The sequence below is a fragment of the Hypanus sabinus genome, chromosome 9, assembly GCF_030144855.1.
Source record: "Hypanus sabinus isolate sHypSab1 chromosome 9, sHypSab1.hap1, whole genome shotgun sequence".
In the NCBI taxonomy this organism is placed as follows: Eukaryota; Metazoa; Chordata; class Chondrichthyes; order Myliobatiformes; family Dasyatidae; genus Hypanus; species Hypanus sabinus.
In genome coordinates, this window is record NC_082714.1 from 145,911,160 (window position 1) to 145,935,448 (window position 24,289).

General features: G+C 42.5%; 1 protein-coding gene across 1 annotated transcript in view; it reads right to left on the reverse strand.

The window, feature by feature from the left end:
• Nucleotides 1–525: 525 nt before the first annotated feature.
• Nucleotides 526–24,289, reverse strand: part of ntsr1 (neurotensin receptor 1 (high affinity)) — a 56,310-nt gene continuing 32,546 nt past the window's right edge. The window contains exons 3-4 of the mRNA XM_059981201.1: nt 7,519–7,609; nt 526–775 (exon numbers count right to left, since the gene is read on the reverse strand). Coding sequence (XP_059837184.1) covers nt 526–775; nt 7,519–7,609 — 341 coding nt within the window. The remainder of the gene's footprint in view (nt 776–7,518; nt 7,610–24,289) is intronic.

Genomic DNA, 24,289 nt, shown 5'->3' on the forward strand with positions numbered 1-24,289 from the left:
TATCTGTTGTTACATTAATACTCTGTTCATTAAAGTCACCAAGACTCAAGTTCTTACTTTCTTTAAAATCAGCTGGTTCTGTTTCACGCATTCCATTAAAACTTACCAGGTTCAGAAAATTTATTTTACCACTCTATTGTTGAACATCTTAAAAATGTAAATTGAAAAAGTATTGGAGCATGGATTGCAATACATAAAAACTCCAGAATAATTGGTACAGTGCATTCAAATCTTGAGCATGGTGGATTACTGGATTCCTATTGAACTAAAGTTCACATAATTTTAATTCTAAACAGCTGTATTTTCCCTCTTAAATCCTGGGATCACTTACACTGGTGTTCCCTGTACTGAAAATAAAAAAGCATTGCAAAATGAGTGGAAACCCAAAGAAACTGTTTTCCAATTAATTAATTAATTAATTATGAATTACTTTTTAATAATAGGACATTGCTATGAGGGTATTCTTCAAAATTCATGCCAGTAATCACCAATCTTCATTAACTATTTGACTTCAATTAATATCTGTTAGTACATTGTTTCTTTTGTGACGATATTGGAGTAATTATGATTGCTGGAAATACTATTTGACTTCCTGCTAATTGCACGAGTCTTGGCTTTTGATCGCCTGAGAAGACAATAGGAGCTGAGTGTAGAGAAGAAGTTTTGTCTGAAGTTTGTAGAGACTAGGTTGTACAGGATAGGGTTGATAGTGGAGCTGACGTAGAAGAGGATATTTGTCACCATGTAGAAGTAATGATAGAAATCGTAGAGAAATCTGAAAGAAGTAACAATAGCAATAAAGATAACAAAATGCAGCACACTTCATAATAAAAGGATTGAGAATGTACTGTTCCTTATTTTGTGGGTGAAAGAAGTAATCTTGTAAAGATTGTAAAGCATCCTTCCTCCCCCCACCTTTTAAATCTGACATTCCCCCCCCCTCAGTCCTAAAGAAGGGTCTTAGCTTTTCCAATTAATTAATTAATTAATTAATTAATTAATTGCATAATTACTTTTTAAACAATAGGATGTTGCTATGAGGATGTTTCCACAGATGCTGCCTGACCTGCTGAGTTCCTCCAGCATTTTGTGTGTCATCTTGTGAAGGGATTTGAAAACAAAGAGAGTCTACCTGAAATTGTAATTATCCACAACTCTTCAATCTCAAATTATGAAGTTGAGTGAATTTTATTAAGGATAGACATAAATTCAGAAAAGTCATTGGTGCCTCCCTTTTCTAGCCTTAGCTCTCAGGTAGGAAAATAACCACAGATCAATAATCGAATCAAATTTTCTTCCAGAGGGTACAAAATAAACTTGGATTCTATTCTATTGCTAGTCATCTGAGGAAAGTTATGTGATGGAAATATGTTCTGCATGGTAGAGCCCCATAGTTATAACCAATCACCACTGAAGTTCATTTCTGAAATTCAATCCTATTGACATCACTGACACTGAATATTAAATAATGTGTATATGCATTTGCTTAAAAAGAATTTTCCTAAGTATTTGACCAGTACTTTATTAACAGAATTAATTTCTGCACTGTAAGTACTCTTTAATTAAATCAACTCTTTGCCAGAGAAGGGGAGTATCTTTCAATATTCATAAAATATGGATTATAAAGTAATAATTAAAGATATGAATCTGTTCAGGTTTAAATCCCAGATGAAGCCTAGCCATTCTGTTCATCCTCCCATTCGACAACCTCTGTTTATGTTAAGTAATTTTCGTATATGCACACAGTTAATTGTGTCTGGAACCTAAGTGCTTGCTTTGAAGTTTATCTCTATCATATTATCTCTATTGAAGAGGAGAGTCTTTCTCATTTAAAGTGAATAGATAATTGATGTTCCCAGACAAAGTGAGACTAATTCTAGAAGATTATCAATCATCCTGGTAATGCAAGATATTATGCAAAATGCTTTGGTCAAGTATGCTTCCCTTTTTCTTGGGCAGTTCCTTTGGATTGAGAATGACTTTGAACTTCACATGGACTCCAGTTATTGATGCCATCACAAAAGCTCCTGTACCATATTGAGCAGCCGTGGGTCAGAGATTTTATGAATCAGTGTGGAAATTTTACTTTTTCAAGTAGACTTTGAACACATCCTTCAATCTTTAGCTCTCCATTGTAGGTAATCATTACATGTTTGTAATAAGGGTGTTTCATTCAGGTGTGTGAATGCCATGGCCTACAAATGCCCTTTGCCTCCTCCACCTATAGCCTTCAACTGAGTGCATAATCAATTCTGATTAGTACATAATATGATCAACACTGGGATCCTGGCCTGGGATGGGGCAGGAACGTTGGTTCACAGCATTGGTGCTGCTTCCTTTACTTATGTGGGCTTGTTAAATTCACCATCTTTGCAACCAACTTCCACCACACCCTTAAATTCACCTGGTCCATTTCTGACACCTCTCTCCCCTTTCTTGATCTCATTATCTCCTTCTCTGGAGACAGATCATCTACTGACAAATTTTACAAACTCACTGACTCCCACTGTTGCTTTAACTACACTCAGTTCTCTCAGCTGCTTTGCATCTATTCCAATGATGCTTTCCTTTCTGAAAAGTCCTTTTTTTTCAGAAAACAGGATTTCTCCTCCACTACATCCAGGATTCACTTGCAATCTTCCATTTCTTGTATGTCCCATTAGGTATCAGTTAATAAAAACACCAGCAATATAAAAGTAGGACTTGAATTTATCTGGAACTTTCCATACACATTTTAGACGTTCCAAAATCACATTACAGTCTATCAAGACTGGTTAATGTAATTTGGGATAAAGCTGTAACCAGTCGTGTGTCAGCAGCTTTCAACGGCAGCCAAGGTGGTAATTGCCAAATTGTCAGCCTTTCAAATGTTGATAGAATAATCAATTTTAGGGAGAATAGCAGGATTACCTTTCCTGCACTTCAAATAAATAATGTCATGGGATGGTTCATATCCACCTAAGTGATCTGATGAGACCTCATGATGTTATTAGTATCGGAACTTGTTATTTCTGTCAGTCATCTACCTGTAATTTTGGCTTTCTCTGTCTTCCTATTACTATAGCCTGGGCCACTGAACGTGTCCTACAATCCCACTATAGGCAACATGTGATACAGACAAATAAGCATAATGAGATTTCAAATGCCACGTTGACCTACTTGGTCTCACCTTATCACAGATATTCTCTCTCTTGTTGAAGACCTATTTTCTCTCTCTCTCCCAGTTTTGAGGAAGGTTCCTAGATCTGAAACATTAACTCTTGCTTCTTTTTTCATAGATGCTGCTTGACATGCTGAATGTTTCTGGTATTTTATGCTTTTATTTCAGAGTTATATCCTTGCATTTTTTTCATTTCTGAAGGCTATACATGGACAAGAATAGAAGTCAAGAAAATAGGAGCATGAGTGGGCCACCTGAGAACTCAAGTCTGTCATTCAATATGATCACAGCTGACCTACCTGAGAACTCAAATTCTCTTCTGTGCCAATTCCCCGCAGACCTCAATTAGACCTGAAGACCTATTAAGAATGCTCCACCCTTTGATCATGACTGATAAATTTTCCCTCTCAGCCTCATTCTCTGACCTCCTCCCCAAAACCTTTGACACCCCTACTAATCAAGAACCTATCAATCTCTGCTTTAAGTATACCTAATGCGTGAGCCTCTACAGCCATCTGTGGCAATGAATTCCACAGATTCACTACTCTCTGGCTAATGAAATTCCTCCTCCTTCTATTTTGAGGTTGTGCCCACAGGTTCTAGACTCTCCACTTTTGGAAAAATCTCTCTAGGCCTTCCATTGACCTTTCAAATATTTATCTACCTCCTCTACAAATACATGTGGTGTCCTAGCCTCCACAATCATCCAGTATAGAGAAAAGGTATCACATAAGACCATAAGACGTTGGAACAGAGTTAGGCCATTCAGCTCATCAAGTCCGCTTCATCATTTCAACATGGCTGATCCCAGCTTCCATTCAACCCCATAAACCTGCCTCGCACCATATCCCCGATGCTCCAACCAATCAGGAATCCATCAACTTCTGGTTTAAGTATACCCATGGACTCGGACTGCACTTCAGTCTGTGGCAGAGCATTCCATAGGTTCACCACTCTTTGGCTAAAAAAATTCCGCCTTACTCCTGTTCTAAAATGTCGCCCCTCAATTTTGAGGCTGTGCCCTCTAGTTCTGGATACTCCCACCAGAGGAAACATCCTCTCCACATCCACCTTTTCAAGTCCTTGATTCAATGAGATCCCTCACATTCTTCTAAATTTCAATGAATACAGGCCTAAAGCTGCCAAACACTCATGTGTCCCTTCACTCCCAGAATCATCCTCATCAACCTTCTCTGGACTTTCTCCAATGACAATGCATCCTTTCTGAAATAAGGGACACAAACCCATTGACAATACTCCAAGTGTGGCTTGACTGGTGTCTTATAAAGCTTCAGCATTACCTCCTTGTTGTTATATTCTATTCCCCTTGAAATAAATGCCAACATTGCTTTACCTTACCACAGATTCAATCTGTGAATTAACCTTCTTGGAGTCTTGTACAAGGACTCCTAAGACCCTCTGCGCCTCTGATATTTGAACCTTCTCCCCATCTAGATAATAGTCCGCACTATTGTTCCTTTTACCAAAATGCATTATCATACATTTTCCAACACTGTATTCCATTTGCCACTATTTTGCCCATTCTTCCAATTTGTCTAAGTCCTGCTGAAATCGCATTGCTTCCTCAGCACTACCTACCCCTCCACCTACCTTCATATCATATGCAAACTTTGTTACAAAGCCATCAATTCCATTATCTAAATCATTGTCTAATCTATTATCTATTATTTAGATAATTCAATGATCTAAATCATCAATGTGAAAAGTAGCGGTCCCAATACTGATCCCTGAGGAACACCACTAATCACCAGCAGCCAACCAGAAAAGGTCCCCTTTATTCCCTCTCACTTCCTCCTGACTTTCAGTCATTTCTCTATCCATGCCAGGACATTTCCTGTAACAACATAGGATTTTATCTTGTTAAGCAGCCTCATGTGAGGCACCTTATCAAATGCCTTCTGAAAATCTTAGTAAATGACATTCACAACATTCACAACTTGTCTTTTATCCACCCTACTTGTTACTTCCTCAAAGGATTCTAACTAATTTTTCAGGCAAGATTTCTCTTCACAGAAACCATGCTGACTTTGACTTATTTTATCATTAGTCTCCAAGTATCCCAAAACCTCATCCGTAATTATAGACTCCAACATTTTCCCAACCACTGAGGTTAGGCTAACTGGTCCATATTTTCCTCACTCTTGTCTTCTTCCCTTCCTAGAGTGGAGTGACATTTGCAACCTTCCAGTCCTCTGGAACCATTCTTGAAAGATAATGACCAATGCATCCGTTAACTCTTCAGCAAACTCTCTCAAGATTCTGGGATGTAGTTTGTCTGGTCCAGGTGACTTATCCATCTTAAGACTTTTCATTTTGCCTTGCACTTTTTCTTTCTAATAGGATGCTCATGGACCTCTGGCACACTGCTAATGTCTTCCACAGTAAAGGCAGAAGCAAAGTACTTATTAAGTTCATCTGCCATTTCTTTGTCCTCCATTACTACCTCACCAGCATCATTTTTCAGTAGTCCAATATCAACTTTCGTCTTCTTTTTATTAAAAAAAAATTTAGTATCCTGCTTTATTTTATCGGCTAGTTTGCCCTCATATTTCATCATTCCCTTCTTATAGCTTTTTTAGTTGCATTTTGTTGGATTTTAAAAGCTTCCCACTCACTTTCGTTACCTTATATGCCCTTGCCTTGGTTTTTATGCAGTCCTTAACTTTCCTTGTCAGCCACTGTTGCCTGGCCCTTCTATTTGAGAATTTCTTCTTCTGTGGGTCATACTGCACCTTGTGAACTATTCCCAGAAACTTCAGCTGCTCTGCTCTGCCGTCATCCCCACCAGTATCCTCCTTCAAACCACCTGGGCAAGCTCCTCTCTCATGCCTCTGTAATCCCTTTTTTCTCCATTGTGATACTGATACGTGTGACTTATGCTTCTCCCTCTCAACTTGAGGTCTGAATTCAATCATATTATGATTCCTTTATGATAAGCTGACTAGTACCATCTGGGTTATTGCACAACACAAGATCTATTGTAGCCTTTCCCCTAGTAGGCACGAGCACAAGCTGCTCTAAAAGGCACATCGTAGGCATTGAACAATTTCCCATTTTTGCGATCCAGTATCACAAATGGCAACCAGAATAAAACAGTGCAATAACTGTTTGTGTTAGTGAATTATTTAGAATTCTAGTTTCATTGAATTCCCTACAAATCGGTTACTTAGATCCTTTAATCTGTGCTGAGTTCCTTCAGGTTGTTATAGCTGGCGGTGGTAATGGGGACAAGCTCCCACTACCTATTAAATGCTCCCAATAGATTGTGGCTCAAATAGCCTCAGTCAATCAAGTCCAGCTACTGGTCTTCACGTGTGGCTCAGCTACTAAGCCCAATGGAACCTCCTTCGCTGACAGAAGAAGGGGTAAAAACAGATTACCGGCACATTAAACCCGTTTGCTTCGGGCAGACGGGGTTCATCAGCTGTGGTTGGCAGCACAATTACAAGAGGGAAAAAGCTGAACTCAAACCTTTGCTGCCTTATGGCTATACCCACTCATGGGGAAGACTACGGGAGTAAACCCCCGAGGGAAAGGTTGGAGCCGGAGTCCCTAAAACAGTCCTACGTTGAGTTCATCCCTGACTGGCAGCTCCTGTGATGCCGCTGGTGCCAAACTGCATCAGTCTCTGCTGCTCCCTTGGGTTCATCAGATGTGGGGAGGGGGGAGCTTGCAACATGGCAAAAGCTTGCTCTCCATGTTCTACCGAGCTAGGGTGCAACACCCGTGGTCGACCTTGACCGATGGAGCCCTCACTCACTCTGTGCTGATTTTTTGACATGCTGCTCTGTCACACAGCATCCTTTTGTTTTGCTAGTTGAGTTCATGTAGGGAAGATTCATTCAATCTAGATTTGGGTTTGAGAACCTTAATTCAGTTTTGATATATTAGGGTGCACGACTATTGTAATGTGAAAACGAGGCAACCATTTTGTAGATGGTAAGTTCCCACAAACAGTAAGTGAAAATGAACAAGTTGCAATTAAATACTTATATATTTAGACATGTTTGTTAATACTGATTGATAAATATTGGCCTGGAAGGAAAGGCTCTCTGTTCTGCTTAGGATAGCTCTCTGGGATTTATTGTGTCTAGGAAGGCTTTTGGTCTGTTCAAAAGACAGCACGTGACAAGTTGGCTCGTCTTCATCACTGCAGGACTCTGGAGCATAACCTGAATCCACAAGCAATTTGCATTAATCCAGAAACCCATTAATATTCTGCACAAATCATGTTAGAATACTCAAAGATAGAAAAGAAACGTTTGCCTCATATTTTCCTTAAAATATTCAGCGTTAATATTGCCAACAAATTAGAACTCTAGTCATTTGGTACTTACTCTGTCCACTGATGTTTGGGCACATAACAGAACATCAGACGACGCACGTGATATGGAAGCCAGCATACCACAAAGGCAATGACTACAGCCCCTGCAGATTAAAAGGAATATCTCTGAATTTTTTATCACCATGCTTATTCAATCAAACCAGGAAGAACATAGAACCTAGAAACTTTATTACTTTATCTATATAGAATCTACAGTACATTACAGGCTCTTCGGCCCACAATGTTGTGCCAACCACATAACCTACTCTAAAAATTGCCTAGAATTACCCTACCACATAGCACTCTATTTTTCTGAGCTCTATATACCTATCTAAGCGTCTCTTAAAAGACTCTATTGTATCCACTTCCACCACCATCGCCGGCAGTGCATTCCACGCACCCACATTCCCCTGTGTAAAAAACTTACCCCTGATGTCCTCTCGGTACCCATTTCCAAGCACCTTAAAACTATGCCCCTTTGTGTTAGCCATTTCGGACCTGGGTAAAAGCCTCTGACTAGCCACACCATCAATGCCCCTCATCATCTTATACACATCTATCAGGTCACCTCTCATCCTCTGTCACTCCAAGGAGAAAAGGCCAAGTTCACTCAACCTTTTCTCATAAGGTACGCCCTCCAATCTGGGCAACATTCTTGTAATCTCCTCTGCAGTCTAAAGATAAAGAAAAATAAAGAAAGTTGAGGAAAACTTTCACAATAAAATATCCCCCAAAATTTGGACATTCTTCTGATTAGTACATGACCACTATAGGTGATAAATGTAGTTAGACTTGCATAACTTGAAACAATGACATAAAGTTGATAGAATCACAGAGTCATAGAGCATTGGAATATGGATACAGGCCCCTTGACCCAACAAATCGATGTTGAACCATGACTATCACAAAGTTAGCCCCAATTTCCTGTTTGACCCATATCCCTCTAAGCTTTGGCCCTCCGATTTCTTCTGAGATGATACTATTGGATCTGACTCAACTAATTCTTCTGGCAGCTCATTCCATGTACTCACCACACTCCATGTGAGAAAGTTACCTCTCAGGTCCCTTTTAAATCTTTCCCCCTCACTCTAATCTAGTTTTGGACTTCCCTACCTTGGGGAAAATACTGTTATAATCCAATTTATCTATGCCACTCATAATTTTAAACATTTTTATAAAGTCACCCTTATTCTCCTACGTTCCAGGGAATAAAGAGCTAGCCTGGACAATCTCTTTCTATAACTCAGCTCCTCAAGTGTCATGGGCCCTGTGGGCCTGTGCACCTGTAAGTGTTAATTGTTGTATTATCTAGAGTTGATAAGCCTTTGTGCTTTCTGTTTAATCTTATCAAGCTTATTTTCACTGGCAAGGGTTTTCCACTTACTGTGATTATTTAAAGTGGACTCCCAATTAGCGCTTATCACGGGGTCCATAGGTTTCGAAAGTGAGTCTTCTCATGATGTTGCTCGGTTGAGTCACTCTGCTAGAATTCCGATGGATAAGCATTCGTTTCTGTTTTTAAGTGGGAGCCTGTCGTTCCTCCACACCTGGGTTCAGTCGTCTATCAGCACACACCGTGACTTCTCATCCTGGCAACATTCTCATAGATCTGTTCTGCACCATTTACAGTTTAACCATGTCCTTCCTGTTATAGGGTAACCAACGCTATGTGCAATACTCCAAGTGTGGCCTCACCAATGACTTTCACAACTGCAACATAATGAGCCATCTCCTGTACTCAGTCTCCTTAATGATGGAGGCTGGCACGCTAAACCAGCCTACCTACCAGCTTTTTCCCATCTTGTCTACCTGCTATACCATTTTCAATGAATGATGCACTTGTATTTCTAAATCCCTCTGTTCCATTGCACTCCCTTATACTGTACTATTTATAGTATTCACTCCATTCTGTTACTTAAACCATTCATAGTTTAAGTTATACACTGGTTTGACTTTCTAAACTGTATCACACTCATCTGTATTGAAATCCATTTGCAACCCCCTGGCCCACCTCCCTAACTGATCAAGATCCCCCTGTAACCTATGATAACTTTCTTCATTATCATAAGACCTCATAATTTTGTGTCAAATGGAAATTTACTGATCTAGCCTCGTGTACTTGCATCCCAGATCACTTATATAAGTAATGAATGACAAGGGTTCTTACACCAACCCCTGTGGTGCATTACTAGCCACTGGCCTCCAAATGAGCAACAACTTTCAGCCGCCACCATCTGTCTCCCTACCTCTAGGCCAATTTCAGGGAAACTAGCTTTCTCTGAATTCCATGGAACCCAACTTTCCAGATCAGACTACCATCCAGGACCTTGTCAAAGGCCTTGCTAAATCCAAATAGAAAACATCCTTTGTCCTAAACTCGTCTACCTTTTTGATCGCCTTTTCAAACACCAGATAGGATAGACAAAAGAGAGCACGTGGAAGTTGTTTTCCTGGATATTCAGAAGGCCTTTGACAAGGTGACACACACAAGGCAGCTAAATAAGAAAAGAGCCCATGGTATTACAGGAAGGATACTAGCATGGATAGAAGATTGGATGACTGGCAGGAAGCAAAGAGTGCAAATAAAGAGAGCCTTTTCTGATTGGCTGCCGATGACTAGTGTTGCTTCCCAGGGGTCAATATTGGAACTGTGTCTTTTCACGTTATGTATATGTCAATGATTTGGAATCAATGAAATGGCTTTGTGGCTAAGTTTTGCAAATTATACAAAACTAGGTGGAGGAGCAGGAGTGTTGAGGAGGCAGGGATTTAGATGTATTGTAGGAATGGACAAAGAAGTAGCAGATGGAATATAGTGTAGGGAAGTGTATGGTCATGCACTTTGGTAGAAGGAATAAAGGTGTAGAGTAAAGATATGCTGGCACTGGAGAGGGTCTAGAGAATGATTTCCAGAATAAAAGGCTTAACATGTGTATGAGGAGTGTGGCCCTGGGCCTGTACTCTCTGGAGTTTAGAAGAATGAATGGGGACCTCATTGAAATCTATCAAACATTGAAAGGCCTAGGTAGAGTGGATGTGGAGAGGAAGTTTCCTATAGTGGAGGAGTCTAGGACAAGAGGGAACAGCTTCAGAATAGAGGGATGAGCCTTTAGAACAGAGATGAGGAGGAATTTCATTTGCCCAAGGGTGGAGAAAGTGAGGAATTTATTGCATAAATGGGTGTGGAGGCCAAGTCATTGGATACATTTAAAGTAGAAGTTGATAAGCATCAAAAGTTGTAGGGAAAAGGCAGGAGAATGGGGCTGAGAGGTACAATAAATTAGCCATGGTGGACTGGTGGAGCAGACTCAATGGTTTAAAACTCCAGAAGTTTCATCAAGCACAACTTTCCACACACAAAGCCATGCTGACTCCTCCTAGTCAGACTCTATCTAGCCAAATGCTGGCAGAACATGTCCCTCAGAATTTCCTCTCATAACTTCCCCAACACTGAGGTCAAGCTAACCAGCTGGTACTTTCCTGGCTTGTCCTCACCTTGCTTCTTAGACAAAGTTCAAAGTGAATATTGTTATCAGAGTACATAGGCTGTATGCCACCACATACTGTCATCCATTCTCCAAATGACATTCATTTTCCTGTGGGCACAGTCAGCAAATCTATAAAATAGTAACTGTAACAGGATCAATGAAAGGTCAAGTAGAGTGCAGAAGCCTTGGAAAGTTTTCTGGGCACAGGCCCGGGCAGGGTTGTATGGAAGACTGGTAGTTGCCCATGCTGCAAGTCTCCCTTCTCTACACCACCAATGTAGTCCAAGGGAAGGGCACTAGGGCCGACTACAGCTTGGCACCGGTGTCATCGCAGAGCAATGTGTGGTTAAGTGTCTTGCTCAAGGACACAACATGCTGCCTCATCTGAGGCTTGAACTAGCGACCTTCAGATCACTAGACCAAAGCCTTAACCACTTGGCCACATGCCAACACAGAACAACATTAGCCACCGTCCAATTTTTGGGAACTTCAGCAATACCTAATGATGAGCAATTGTTGAGGAAGGGATGGTTATTGACTGAAACACCCATTCTTTTTGCCCTGTTGAATATTCCTGCTATTTTCTTTTCTTCTAACAGTAGATGATAAATTAGTCTGTCAAAAAGTCAATAATTTTAGGACTACACTGCAAGTTAAACAATATCATGAATGCAGATTCAATGACAAATCCCCAGACTATTTAAACTGTTTAAAGGTAGTGAAGAAAACAATCCTTTAAACTACCTTATCTTAAAAAAAAGCTGGCTGTTCTACAGGTTTAGAAACCAGACCATTTTGATTCATCAGATAATTCCTGCTTCCCATTATTGTTCTCCACACAATTTGCTGATGTGCTGTTCGATGACTGTGAAGTTGTTGTTCAGACTGCCTACATGGATGTGCTTAGAGAATTAATGTGTTGTCGGAAATACTGTCCTTACACCATCTGGACGCACCCACTGGAACCGGAATATTTATTTTGAGATATGCAGATTGTCATTTCGATCAAACTATTACACAATGTTTTTTACTAATGCTTAATGAAGTATAAGCAAATGTGGCACAGCCGTTTGCTTTAATTACTTTTACAAGATGTAAATTAGGTTTATCCTGTTGAACTCAATTACCATAAGAGCACCATACCGATTAACGTTTTGTATTGTTAACATCACAATTCCCTCAGCAGTTAAGGGAGAGTGCTCACCTAAAGCACTGGTCCATGGCTCTTAAGATGGAGTGTTAGAGATGATCAGTGTTTAGTTCTGAGCACTTCATAACAGCAAGGATGTAGAAAGTTTCAGGGAGGGTGCAGAGGAAATTTACTGGGATACTGCCTGGATTCGATCACATATCTAGGTGGAAAAGTTGAGAAAGATAGGGCTTTTCTCTTTGGAGCAAAGGAGGATGAGGAGACTTGATAGAGGTGTATAAGGTGATAGAAGACATACATAGAGTGGACAGCCACCATGGAGTCGATACCTAATACAAGAGGACATACTTTTAAGGCAATTGGAGGGAAGTATATTGGGGATGTTAGAGATAGTTTTCTTTACACAGAGTAGTAAATGTGTGGAACATTCTGCCAGGGGTTGTGGTAGCAGCAAATACATAGTGGATATTTAAGAGACTCTAAGATAGGCACATGGATAAAAGCAAAATGGAGGACTATGTAAAGGGAAGGGTTAGATTTATCTTGGAGTAGGTTAAAGAGTTGGCACAACATTGTGGACCAGACCAGAGGATGAAATACAATGGACTTCATGAGTGTAAAGATTCAGATTTCTTTGAGATTAATGGTTAGATTTCCATGCATTTTTATGAGGCTGGAATGCGAACATGTAAGTCATGGTTAGTACATTTGCGGATGATACTAAAATAGGTGGGGTTGTAGATAAATAGAAAGTTATGAATAATTTCGGGGGAATCTTGATCAGCTAGAGATGTGGGATGAAGACTGGCAAATGGCTTTAAGCCCAGATAAATGTGAGGTATTGCATTTTGGGATATCAAACCAGTGTAGGACTTATACAGCATACAGTAGGGTTTTGGAGAGTATTAGGGAATAGAGAGTCCTAGGAGCACTAGTGAACAGTTTGCTGAAAGCAGCATCACAGGTACATGCACTGGTGATAAAGATGCTTGGAATTCTGCCCTTCAGCAATCAGGATACTGAGTATAGGGGTTGGGAAGTTATGGTGGAGTTTTATCAGAGAGTACTGAGGCTGCACTTGATGCATTATGTGCAGTCTTGGTCACTCTATTATAGAAAAAGTGTTACTAAACTGGGAAAAGTGCAGAAGAGATTTACCAAGATGCTGTCCGGACTTGGGGGCCTGAGTTTCAAGGAGAGACTGTGTAGACTAGGACTTTATTCCCTGGAACATAGGAGATTGAGGGGTGACCTGATTGACATGTATAAGACCATGAGGGACAAAAGCAGGATGAAAACACGTAGCCTTTTTGCCCAGGAAGCGGGTGCTAAAAACAAAGCATACGTTTAAGGTCAGAGGTCTTAACATCAGTGGCAGCTTCTTCTTGCAATGGGGGGGTTGCACATTTGGAATGAGCTGCAAGAAACAGTGCTTGAGACTGGCACATTAACGACTTTTGAAAGTCATCTACGTAAGCACATGGATAGGAGAGGTTCCTGGGGCCATGGGCTAAACATGGACAGATGGGAGGAGGTCACTGCTCAACACAGCCGGCATCGACAAGTTGGACCAAAGGGCCTGTTTCCATACTATATGAATCTATGATATATATTCCAAGGGACCAGGCCCTTTGGCCTAACTTATATTATGTATATTAAATTAGTGTTTGCTTTATAGTAAATGTAAAATCAGAAATATATTGGGGAAGTAAGTTTTAGAAAAAAGCTCTGGCAATTGTTGACTTATATTACAGTATTGCAATGGAGCAAAGGGAACTACAGAGGCAAGAGAGAGGGAGAAGAAGAAGGAGGAGGAGGAGGAGGAGGAGGAGGAGGAGGAGGAGGAGGAGGAGGAGGCGGCCCTTAACTCTGAGTAGAATCATGGGGACGCCATCATGACAGCATTTTTATAGCAGGCTTTCTTGTTTTTATGAGACCGAGTTGCTAACTCGACATTCAACCCAGCATGGATGGAAAGCGTGCAAGGGAGCCGGCTGGATTCGTACTCGGGAGCGTTCGCTCTGAAGTCCGGCTTTGAATCCACTACGCCACCAGCCGGTGACATGAGAGAGGAATTGGTCAGAATTGATTGGAAAAGAACACTAGCAGGGATGACAGCAGAGCAGCAATTCAGAATTTCTGGAAGCATTTCAGAAGGCACACAATATGTATATATACACACAATACATATATATATATATACACACAATACAAAAAGAAAGTATTCCAAAGGAAAGATGGCACAACTGTGGCTAAGAGAAGTCAAAGCCACAGAGAGGGCATATAGTAGAGCAAAAATTAGTGGGGAATTAGTGGATTGGGAACTTTAAAGAACAACAGAAGGCAACTTAAGAAGTCTTTAAGAAGTTAAAGATGGAATACGAAATTAAACTTGCCAATAATATTAAAAAGGATACCAAAAGTTTCTTCAGATACATAAAGTTTAAAGAGAGGTGAGAGTGGATATTGGACCATTGGAAAACAATGCTGGAGAGGTAGTAATGGCAGATGAACTGAATAAGTATTTTGCATTAATCTTCACTGTGGAAGACACTAGCAGTATGGTGGAAGTTCCAGGTGTCAGGGGACATGAAGTTATCATAACTAGAGAGGAGGTTCTTGAGAAAACAGAAGTGTGAAGGTAGGTAACTCACCTTGATCAGATGCTGCACATCCCTGGGTTCTGAAAGAGGTGGTTGAAGAGATCATGGAGGCATTAGTAATGATCTTTCAAGAATAATTAGATTCTGCAATGGCTCCAGATGACTGGAAAATTGCAAATGTCACTCCACTCTTCAAGAAGGGAGAAAGGTAAAAGAAAGGAATTATAGGCCAGTTAGTCTGACAGTGGTCGGGAAGATGTTGGAGTTTATTATTAAGGATGAGATCTCAGGGAACAGGGGGGCATATGATAAAATAGGCCATTGTCAGCATGGTTTCCTCAAGGGAAAACCTTGCCTGACAAATCTGTATGAGTTCTTTGAAGAAATAACAAGCAGGACAGACAAGTAGGTTGATGTTGCGTATTTGGATTTTCAGAAGGCCTGTGACAAGGTGCCACAGATGAATCTGCTTAACAAGCAATGAGCCCGTGGTATTGCTGGAGAGGTTCTAGCATGGATAAAGCTGGGGCTGATTGGCAGGAGGCAAAGTGTGGGAATAAAGGGAGCCTTTCCTGAGTGGCTGCCAGCAACTGGTGGTGTTACACAGGGGGCTGTGTAGGACCCAATATCTTTTATGTTATATGTCAATGATTTGGATGATGGAATTGATGGCTTTGTTGAAACGTTTACAAATGATACAAAGATAGGTGGAGGTTAGGTAATTTTGAGGACGTAGAGAGGCTACAGAAGGCCTTAGCCAGATATTAGGAGAATGGGCAAAGAAATGGCAGGTGGGTAGTGTATGGTCATGCACTTTGGTTGAAGAAATGAAAGAGCTGATTGTTTAATAAATGGAGAGAAAACACAAAAATCTGAGGATTTGTTAGTCTTTGTGCAGGATTCCCTAAAGATTAACCTGCAGGTTGAGTCAGTGGTGAGGAAGGACAATGTAATGTTAGCATCCATTTCAAGAGGACTAAAATATAGAAGAAAGGATGTAATGTTGAGACTTGGTGAGGCTTCACTTGGAGTATTGTGAGCAGGTTTGAGCCCCTTATCTTAGAAAGGGTGTGCTGAAACTGGAGATGGTTCAAAGGGAATTCATAAAAATGTTTTCAGGATTGAATAGCTTGTCATATGCAGAGTGTTTGATGGCTCTGGGTCTGTATTCATTAGAATTCAGAAGCATGCGGCGTGACCTAATTAAAACCTATCGAATGTTGAAAGGCCTTGATAGAGTGGATGTGGAGAGGATGTTTCCTATGGTGGGAGAGTCTAAGACCAGAGGACACAGCCTCAGAAAAGAGGGGTGTCCTTCTAGAATGGAGATGAGTAGGAATTTCTTCAGCCAGAGAGTGGTGAATCTGTGGAATTCAAGCAGCTGTGGAGGCCAGGTATTTACATTTAACGGAGAGATTGATAGATTCTTGATAGGAAAGGGCATGAAGGGATACGGGGAGAAGGCTGGAGACTGAATCAGCCACGATGAAATGGCAGAATACTCTCTATGGGCCAAATGGCCTAATTCTGCTCCCATATCTTATGGTCTTGTGATTAGTAGTTTCCAATGGAAAGATTGATTAATACTGATAAATATTGATCAATCAGTTTTTTATGAACTTGCACAGTCTGCTACCTTTTCTCCTTGCTCATTTATTTATCTATCTATCTATTTATTTATTTAGAGATACAGCATGGAATAGCCACTTCCAACCCTTTTGAGCCACACCACCCAGCAACTCCTGGACAACCCCAATTTAAGCCTAACCTAATCATGGGACAATTTACAATTAACCTACTAACCGGTACGTCTTTGGACTTTGGGAGGAAACTGTAGCACCTGGAGAAAACCCACGGGGAGGGCGTACAGACTCGTAACAGGGCACGCATGGAATGAACTTTGAACTTCGACATCCTGAGCTGAGATAGAGTCACGCTAACCACTGTGCTATCTTGGTGCCCTTTGTAAGTTTTTGTAAATGAAAATGATATCTTAACAGAACAATGCTAACTTCAGCAAATTAGATGTACATTGTAGGACAAATAGAAAATGGATCAATGATTTGCAAATACTGTAAGTAAGATCCACAGGCTATTCTAGATAATAACAAAATGTTATCTTTGTTTTTGATATAACAAAATGAGAGGGGCATGGAGGGATATGGTCCAGGTGCAGGTCAGTGGGACTAAGCAGAAAAATAGTTTGGCACAGCCAAGAAGGGCAAAAGGGCCTGCTTCTGTGCTGTAATGTTCTATTGTTCTAAAACAGGGTTTAGATTTATTATGTAACATATTCCATTTTCACTTTGTCTGTTAAGTGTGTAACCATGCATCTCAGTTGCAAGATCACTAGATGCTGATCATCACTTAAATTACGTAGAATATAGCAACTCCAATGAATTGCAGTGTGTTGTTTCTGTCAAGTGAATACTCACTTCTCTGCTTCTGCTCCAGTGGTTAAGACAAGTAGTTAAGATGTTCCACTCTATTGGAGGCAAACAGCTGAAGAGACACTTGAGTTCTTGTAATCTGCTCATTGTAAGACAGGGGTGGTGAACCTTTATGAGAATGTGAGCTCAAATTGGTGATTATCTGCTGAAAAATTCTTTCACTTGCCATTTGTAATTTCGAGTAGACATTATTATGTTTTGTACATCCAGCAACTAATCAAAAGATAAACTGAAGAACTATGCTGCATTTTTAAATTTGAACATCTGTCTCTCTCTTTCCAAAGTAAAACATGCTGCACTTCAGCCGGTAGTTAGTTCTAAGCTTAGATGGTTCAGCAACTCTCAATCCTACATAAGGCCATGATTATGAAAGGCAAATTCATCCCAGAGCTGGTAAAAATAGAGGAACTGGAATTTCTGCTGCACTTTCCACCCATTTTGGGTAACCATGCAGACCTGAGACAGTGTGGGGTCTTTACCGGTTTCCCTTTGGATCATCTCTACTGCAATAGGGAGACTTAGGATATGTATTAGTAGAACACCTGCCTAATTTTAAGATGGTGCTAAGAGGAGAAAAATTCTTTATACATTACGTCTCCATCTAAATGTGCAATGTGCAATTTATAGTAATTTATAATAAATATTATGTACAACAGGACAGTCAATATAACATAGAAATACAATTGTATCAGCATGAAATAATCAGTCTGATGGCCTGGTGGAAGAAGCCGTCCCAGAGCTTGTTGGTTCTGTCTTTTATGCTGCGGTACCATTTCCCGGATGGTAGCAGCTGGAACAGTTTGTGGTTGGTGTGACTCAGGCCACCAATGATCTTTTGGGCCCTTTTTACACACCTGTATTTGTAAATGTCCTGAATAGTGGGAAGTTCACATCTACAGATGCGCTGGGCTGTCCGCACCACTCCCTGCAGAGTCCTGTGATTGAGGGAAGTACAGTTCCCATACCAGGCAGTGATGCAGCCAGTCAAGATGCTCTCAATTGTGCCCCTGTAGAAAGTTCTTAGGATTTGGTGGCCCATACCAAACTTCATCAACAGTCTGAGGTGAAAAAGACCAGGTTTCTGGTCTGGATAGGCCCTGACTGATTTCTGGGGGACAACGTCCTCGATGCACTTCCGGATGAAGCGCATGACCCCATCCATGAACGCAGAGACATCCTCATCATGAAAGACATTCCAGTTCATGTCACCAAAGCAGCCCTGTAGAATTGGCACTGATTGGTCAAACCAACAGTGGACAGTTTTAACTATGACCGCCTCTTTTATCAGTTTCTGCATGTACATCAGCAGCAAGATGGAGGAGAGACTGACTTTCCAAATGGCAGGTGGAGGAGCGCTTTTTAAGCATTGCAGGCGGGAGAGTCGCAGTGGTCGAGTATGCTATCTCCCCCCGGGGGCTTACCTGGATGCTTTGACAAAACTTCGGAGAGACTTTAGACAGTGATGCTCTATTAAAGTTGCCGTGACGATAAAGGCAGTCTCCAGGTGTGCAGTCTCCAGGAAAGGGAAGATATCAACTCAAAGTATCACTAATAACACCTTTTCTGAAGACAATACTATTAGCGCAGACAATGAAGACACAAGCAGAGGTGCAGGTGATTTGAAGGATGGGATGTGTGGGTGCATCACCAAGCCGAAGTGTAACATGTTCAAGACAGGGTTGCAGATGGAGTTGGTATCACTATTGGGATTGGAATTGGAGAGGAGTCAATGCCAAAGAGTTTCAATGATCGACTACCTAATCCAGCTGACACATAGGATTGCTCCAAGCACCGAGCCGACTTGGTGTGATTGAGAATGTCTTAAGGCTGGACAGCCCAAGCGTGTCATTACTCTGGGTTCTAGTTCCTAGAGTGAGCCACTACCTGGTGCTTGGACAGTTTAAGTGCTGGTCTAGACAGATGGGAAAGCCCGAGTGTCCAGAACGGAGGTGAGGATTGGGCTGATTTCTCCCAGATGTTCATTCATCTCTTAGCGGTGCCACTGAGACCGAGGGTAGAGTCCACTCCGGCTGTTTCAGGGAGCGGATCGATGGACTCAATCCATTTGGAACTCTGTCGCTTTCTTCTATTGTGTTCTTTTCTTTCTCTTTTTCTGTGCAGTGGTTTTTGTCTTTCTTTGGGGGCGGGGGGTGTCTCTGTGTTTCTCACTTTGTGGCTGCCTGTAAGCAGACAAATGTCAAGGTGTATAATCTATACATTCTTTGATAATAAATGTATTTCAAATCTTGAATCCTTGAAGACATCAAGAGGAGTGTCTTCTTCTATAACTTTTCCAAGGGTAAACAGGACAATCATCAGCATTTCCATGATTAGTTGCCCTTTTGACTTCAATTTTGTAATTGCGTCTTTCAAGAAACAGAGCCTGTCATTTCTTTAAAACTGCTGATATAAGTGAAACACCCCCTTGTGGGTAACAAATGGACACTAGTGGTTGACAAACAGTAAAGAGGGTAAATTCTCTTCCATACAGGTACTGGTTGAAATGTTTTCCCCAAACCAGACTCAAAAACCCTCTGTAAATCTGTGCATAATTTTTCTCTGCAGTGTTAAAAGAACATAATGCAAAGGCTATGGGATATTCACTTCCATCAGTCATTACGTGTGACATGACTGCACCCATATCATAAGGCAAGGTGTAACAGGTAGGTTTCACTGGATGATGTGGACCATAATATGTGAGGACAGTGTCTGAAGCCATCACTTCCCAATCTTTGGTAACGAGATCAAGGGGGTGGGGCACAGTAGCCAGGTTTGGCAGAAATCTTTTATAGTCATTATCATATCTTAAAAAAGGCCTACAACGATGACATATTCTTTGGCCTTGGGATACCCAAAACTGCTTCAATTTTATCAGCACACTCGTGTAATTCTTGTGCATCAGAGGTCACAGTAAGTGATGCTTGGTTTAAAGAATACTTGTTGCATCACGCTCTGAGCCCATGATCTTCTGAGCTTTTTAGCGCTGTCCTGCGATTCTGGAGACACTCCTTTTCATCCCCGCTGGCAACAATGATGTCATCCAGTGAGTGCCTGGACAGCCTGGCAGCACCTGGCCTGTAGCTTTCTGACAGAGTGCAGGTGCAGCCGCTACTCGGAAAAATAAGCTTATTGTAGTAATAAAGTCTTTTGTGAGTATTTACAATGAGAAACACTTTGTGCTCTTCCTCCACCTATAAGTTAGACTCAGCTAAGTATATTTTGCTGAAGTGTTTTGTTCCAGATGGTTTGTGAAGATATTCTCTATCGTGGGCAGAGGGTATTGATCTACTTTCAGTATTGGTTTGATGGTGATGTTAAAATCACCACACCTTTTGGCTACTGGAACCACTGAAGCTTGGAACTGTTGGACCAACAGGTGAACCCAAACTCAGGACATTGACATGGAGGTAGAATATTCTGAAGAGTGTCCATTAATGGTTACAGGGAAGGGTGGGGAGTGAGGGTTAGGCCGAGGAAAGCAGAGGAGTGAGCGAGGCTTGACCGGAGGTCGAACCCAGGTTGCTGTGGTGACAGCGTGACAATTAACTACTGAGCCCACAGAGAGTCTAGGCGGGCAGCGGGGCAAGGTAGAGCACGGATGCAGACAAGGGTGTGAGCGTGGCTGGAGGAGAATGGCAGGCGGCAGAAGGCAATGGTCCTGTTAACACGGAGAGACAGAGTTAACACAGGCAAACAACAGCGCGGAAACAAAACTTAGAATATGCAATTCTAAGTGGCCTGGAACGTGAACTGCCCCACTGGCTGAAGCAATGATCTGGCGACGAGTGGATGGAAAACCAGGGTATCTATGCTGCAGGTTGGATGAGATTCAGGTCCATCGCAATCAGGAAACCCGGGAGAACAAAAGGGGAACTGCGCGCGCACACACACACGAGAAACAAGGGGAAAAGGGAATTAGGAGGACATGAGCAAATAAACGGGAAGGATGGCAGACCGTGAGTACCCCCCTCAATGGGAGCCTCCAGGTGAACCAGCAGGCTTGCCAGGATTGTCGACGACCCGGGCGGGTGGTTCAGCAGGAGGGCACAGAGGGCTGACAGATTCAGGTTTCAATTGGGAGACGTGGAACGTGGGATGAATGTGCATGGATCTGGGTAACTTGAGTTTTATGTTGTTGTCTCTTGTGTTCTGGACTTGCTTCTCTTTTACGCCCTTGTCTAATCACAGGAGATGGTTGATTTCTTGATCTTGTAACTGATACTGGTGATACTGGAGATTGTCCTGACTTTAAATCAGTTGTTGGTTTCTCTTTTGTTGAAGTCAGTGAACGCTTTTCTTGCTCGGTTACAGACAGACGCTCAGGACTGCTCACTTTCTTAGCTTCACGAATAGTCGGTTTATTCTGGCTAGTTACATCACTGGTCAGGTTTCATGCTTTACCTTCAAACCTTTGTAGTCTTTTCTTGTGATTGTGTTGGACTTTCCTCCTGTGGTGATTGACATGGTATGGCTTCAACAGGTTCATCCACTACAGCAGATTTCTCCTTTAATTTGTCTTCAGTTCTTATCAAATTTTCAATTTGCACCATGTTTCCTGGAGAAGCGTGTGCAATTTCCTTAGTATCTAGTCTGCTTTCTTTTAAATGCAACAGGGAACATTCTATATCAGTTCCTTCATTATTACAGTGATCATTTTTAAATTTATCACTTGACTTTGAGAATGTATTTTCAGATTTTTCTTCTGTACTATTTGTTTTATTTTCTCCTAAATGCCATTCCTTTAACTCAAAATGTACAATATCTTTATTCCCTTCTACAATTTCTTCATTTTTAATATCTGTATGCAGGTCAGCTTTAGATCCGGACTGATCATACTCCACTTTGACTCCCTTGCATTTCATTACTTTTGGTCATTCCCACCTCCTCCACACACTCTGCCACGTTTCTCAGCTTGTTATTCTTGTCTCTGCTTGGCTCATCTACATGATCTGTTTTAGGCTTAGATAAAGCAGCTGGCAAATCTCTTTTTCTTCTGATTTCTCATCACAAAGCAGATCTGGCACTTTATCCTTAGAACGTGACTGAGTTGTTTCAAAATTACCCTTTTCAGATCCTTTCTCACCACGTTGTGCTTTATCTTCGGACTTTGCTTGCATGCTTTCTGGACGGGACCGGCTATAGAGCCGACTGGTGGGTAATGAGGCTCCGGGGAGAAGATCATCGCGCAATCGTAAGGGCGATGTGGAGGCAGAGAAAGGGCCCTTTGCTTACTAAGCACCTCTCCAAGATCATGATATTCTGCGGGAACAGTGGACAAGCCAGGGGGTTCAGAGGCCGACAAGGTCGTAGAGACCTCCACTGGGGGAAGGGTTGATTGCAGGCAAGAGGAATGGCAGAACGAGCTCCAGTTGACTATCTTCCCAGTGGACCAATCGATATGGGGGTTATGATGGTTTAGCCATGGGTGCCAAAGAACTAAAGGGGCCTGAAGAGAGGAGATTAGATGGAACCTGTCCCTGATGGTTTTTGGAGAGAAGGAGAAGCAGGGGTTCCGTGCAGTGCTTGACACGGGTCAGGACTCTACCGTCTAGTGCATTGACGACCGGGGGTTACACAGAGGCTCACGAGAAATACCAGCTTGGAGGGCTCGGTTTCCATCCAGGGTTTCCCTCTTCGCTGGAGTCCATTAGTGCTTGAAGAGACAAGGACTGTTGGTTGTAACACAGAGTGGCTTGAAGCTGCATCTGGGGTCAGGGGACGAAAGGGAAGGTTGTCTGGCTCACCAGGGTCCCCACAGCTACTGGTGAGCCCCCCCCCCACCTTTTGGCCGAAGGGGACAGGTGGCAAGGAGGTGGCCGGATTGACCGCAATAAAGACACTCGCCCGCTCTCATTCTCCAGAGTCGTTCAGCGGGAGAAAGGCGGTTCTGTCCCAGTTACAAGGGTTCCTCTCCCAGTGCAGTCGAAGCGGCAAGGCTGGAAGCTACTTGGGGTGCAGGAGGGGGAGAGAGGCTTGTTCTGGCAAGGGGCGGTAAAGAGTGCCAAGAGGTGTCCAAAGGTGGTGGACGACCAGTTCTCTCTCTACGGCGCTCCTGGAGGCAATTGTCCGACCTGGTGGTCAGGGAGATCAGGAAATCCAGGCTGTCGGAATCGTCCCTGGCCGCTGACTCGTCCTGCACCAGGTCGTTGAGTCCATTCAGAAAACCCCCCTGGAGTGACTCATCGTTCCACTCCGAGTCGGCCGCTAACGTCCGGAACTCCACTGAATATTCGGCAACACTGCAGGAGCCCTGGCGGAGAGTGAGTAGGTGCTTGGTGGCGTCTCTACCCCAGACTGAGTGATCGAAGAACTTTCTCATCTCCGCAATGAAACTGGCGAAAGAGGAGCAGATATCAAGTTGGTTGTCCCAAACTGCTGTGGCCCATGCTAATGCATTTCCCCTTAGCAACCCAATAACATAAGCAACTTTAGACTTAATTGTGGATTAGGTCAATGGTTGCTGCTCAAACACCAGGGACCATTGAAAGAGGAAACCCCAGCACTTCCCCAGGTCTCCGGCGTAGAGCTCCAGCTCTGGTACGTGAGGCTTTCTGAGTGAGGTTCCAGGTGTGGGCTGAGTGATATGAGTGGAGACTTGGTCCACCTGCTTACCGATCTGTGTGACATAAACAGACAGGGAACAGAGGTTCTCCCTGACCTGGAGGAGTTGGTCGTGCCGTCCCAGGAGGGAACCCTGTCTGGCGGGGGCTTGTTGGACCACGTTTGTGTTCTCTGGGTCCATGTCGTTCTGTTGCGATGAACGAGTGAACCCAAACGCGAGGTAGAGTATTCTGAAGAGTGTCTATTAATGGTTGCAGGGAAGGGTGGGGAGTGAGGATTAGGCCAAGGAAAGCAGAGGAGAGAGAGTGAGGCTTGACTGGGGGTTGAACCCCGATCGCTGTGGTCAGAGTGCGGCGTTTAAACACTGAGCCCGCAGAGAGCGTAGGTGGGTGGCGGGACGAGGCAGAGCATGGATGCAGACAAGGGTGTGAGCGTGGCTGGAGGAGAATGGCAGGCAGGAGGATGAATGGGGAGGCAGGCAGCATGCAATGCTCCTGTTACACGGAGAGACAGAGTTAACACAGGCAAACAA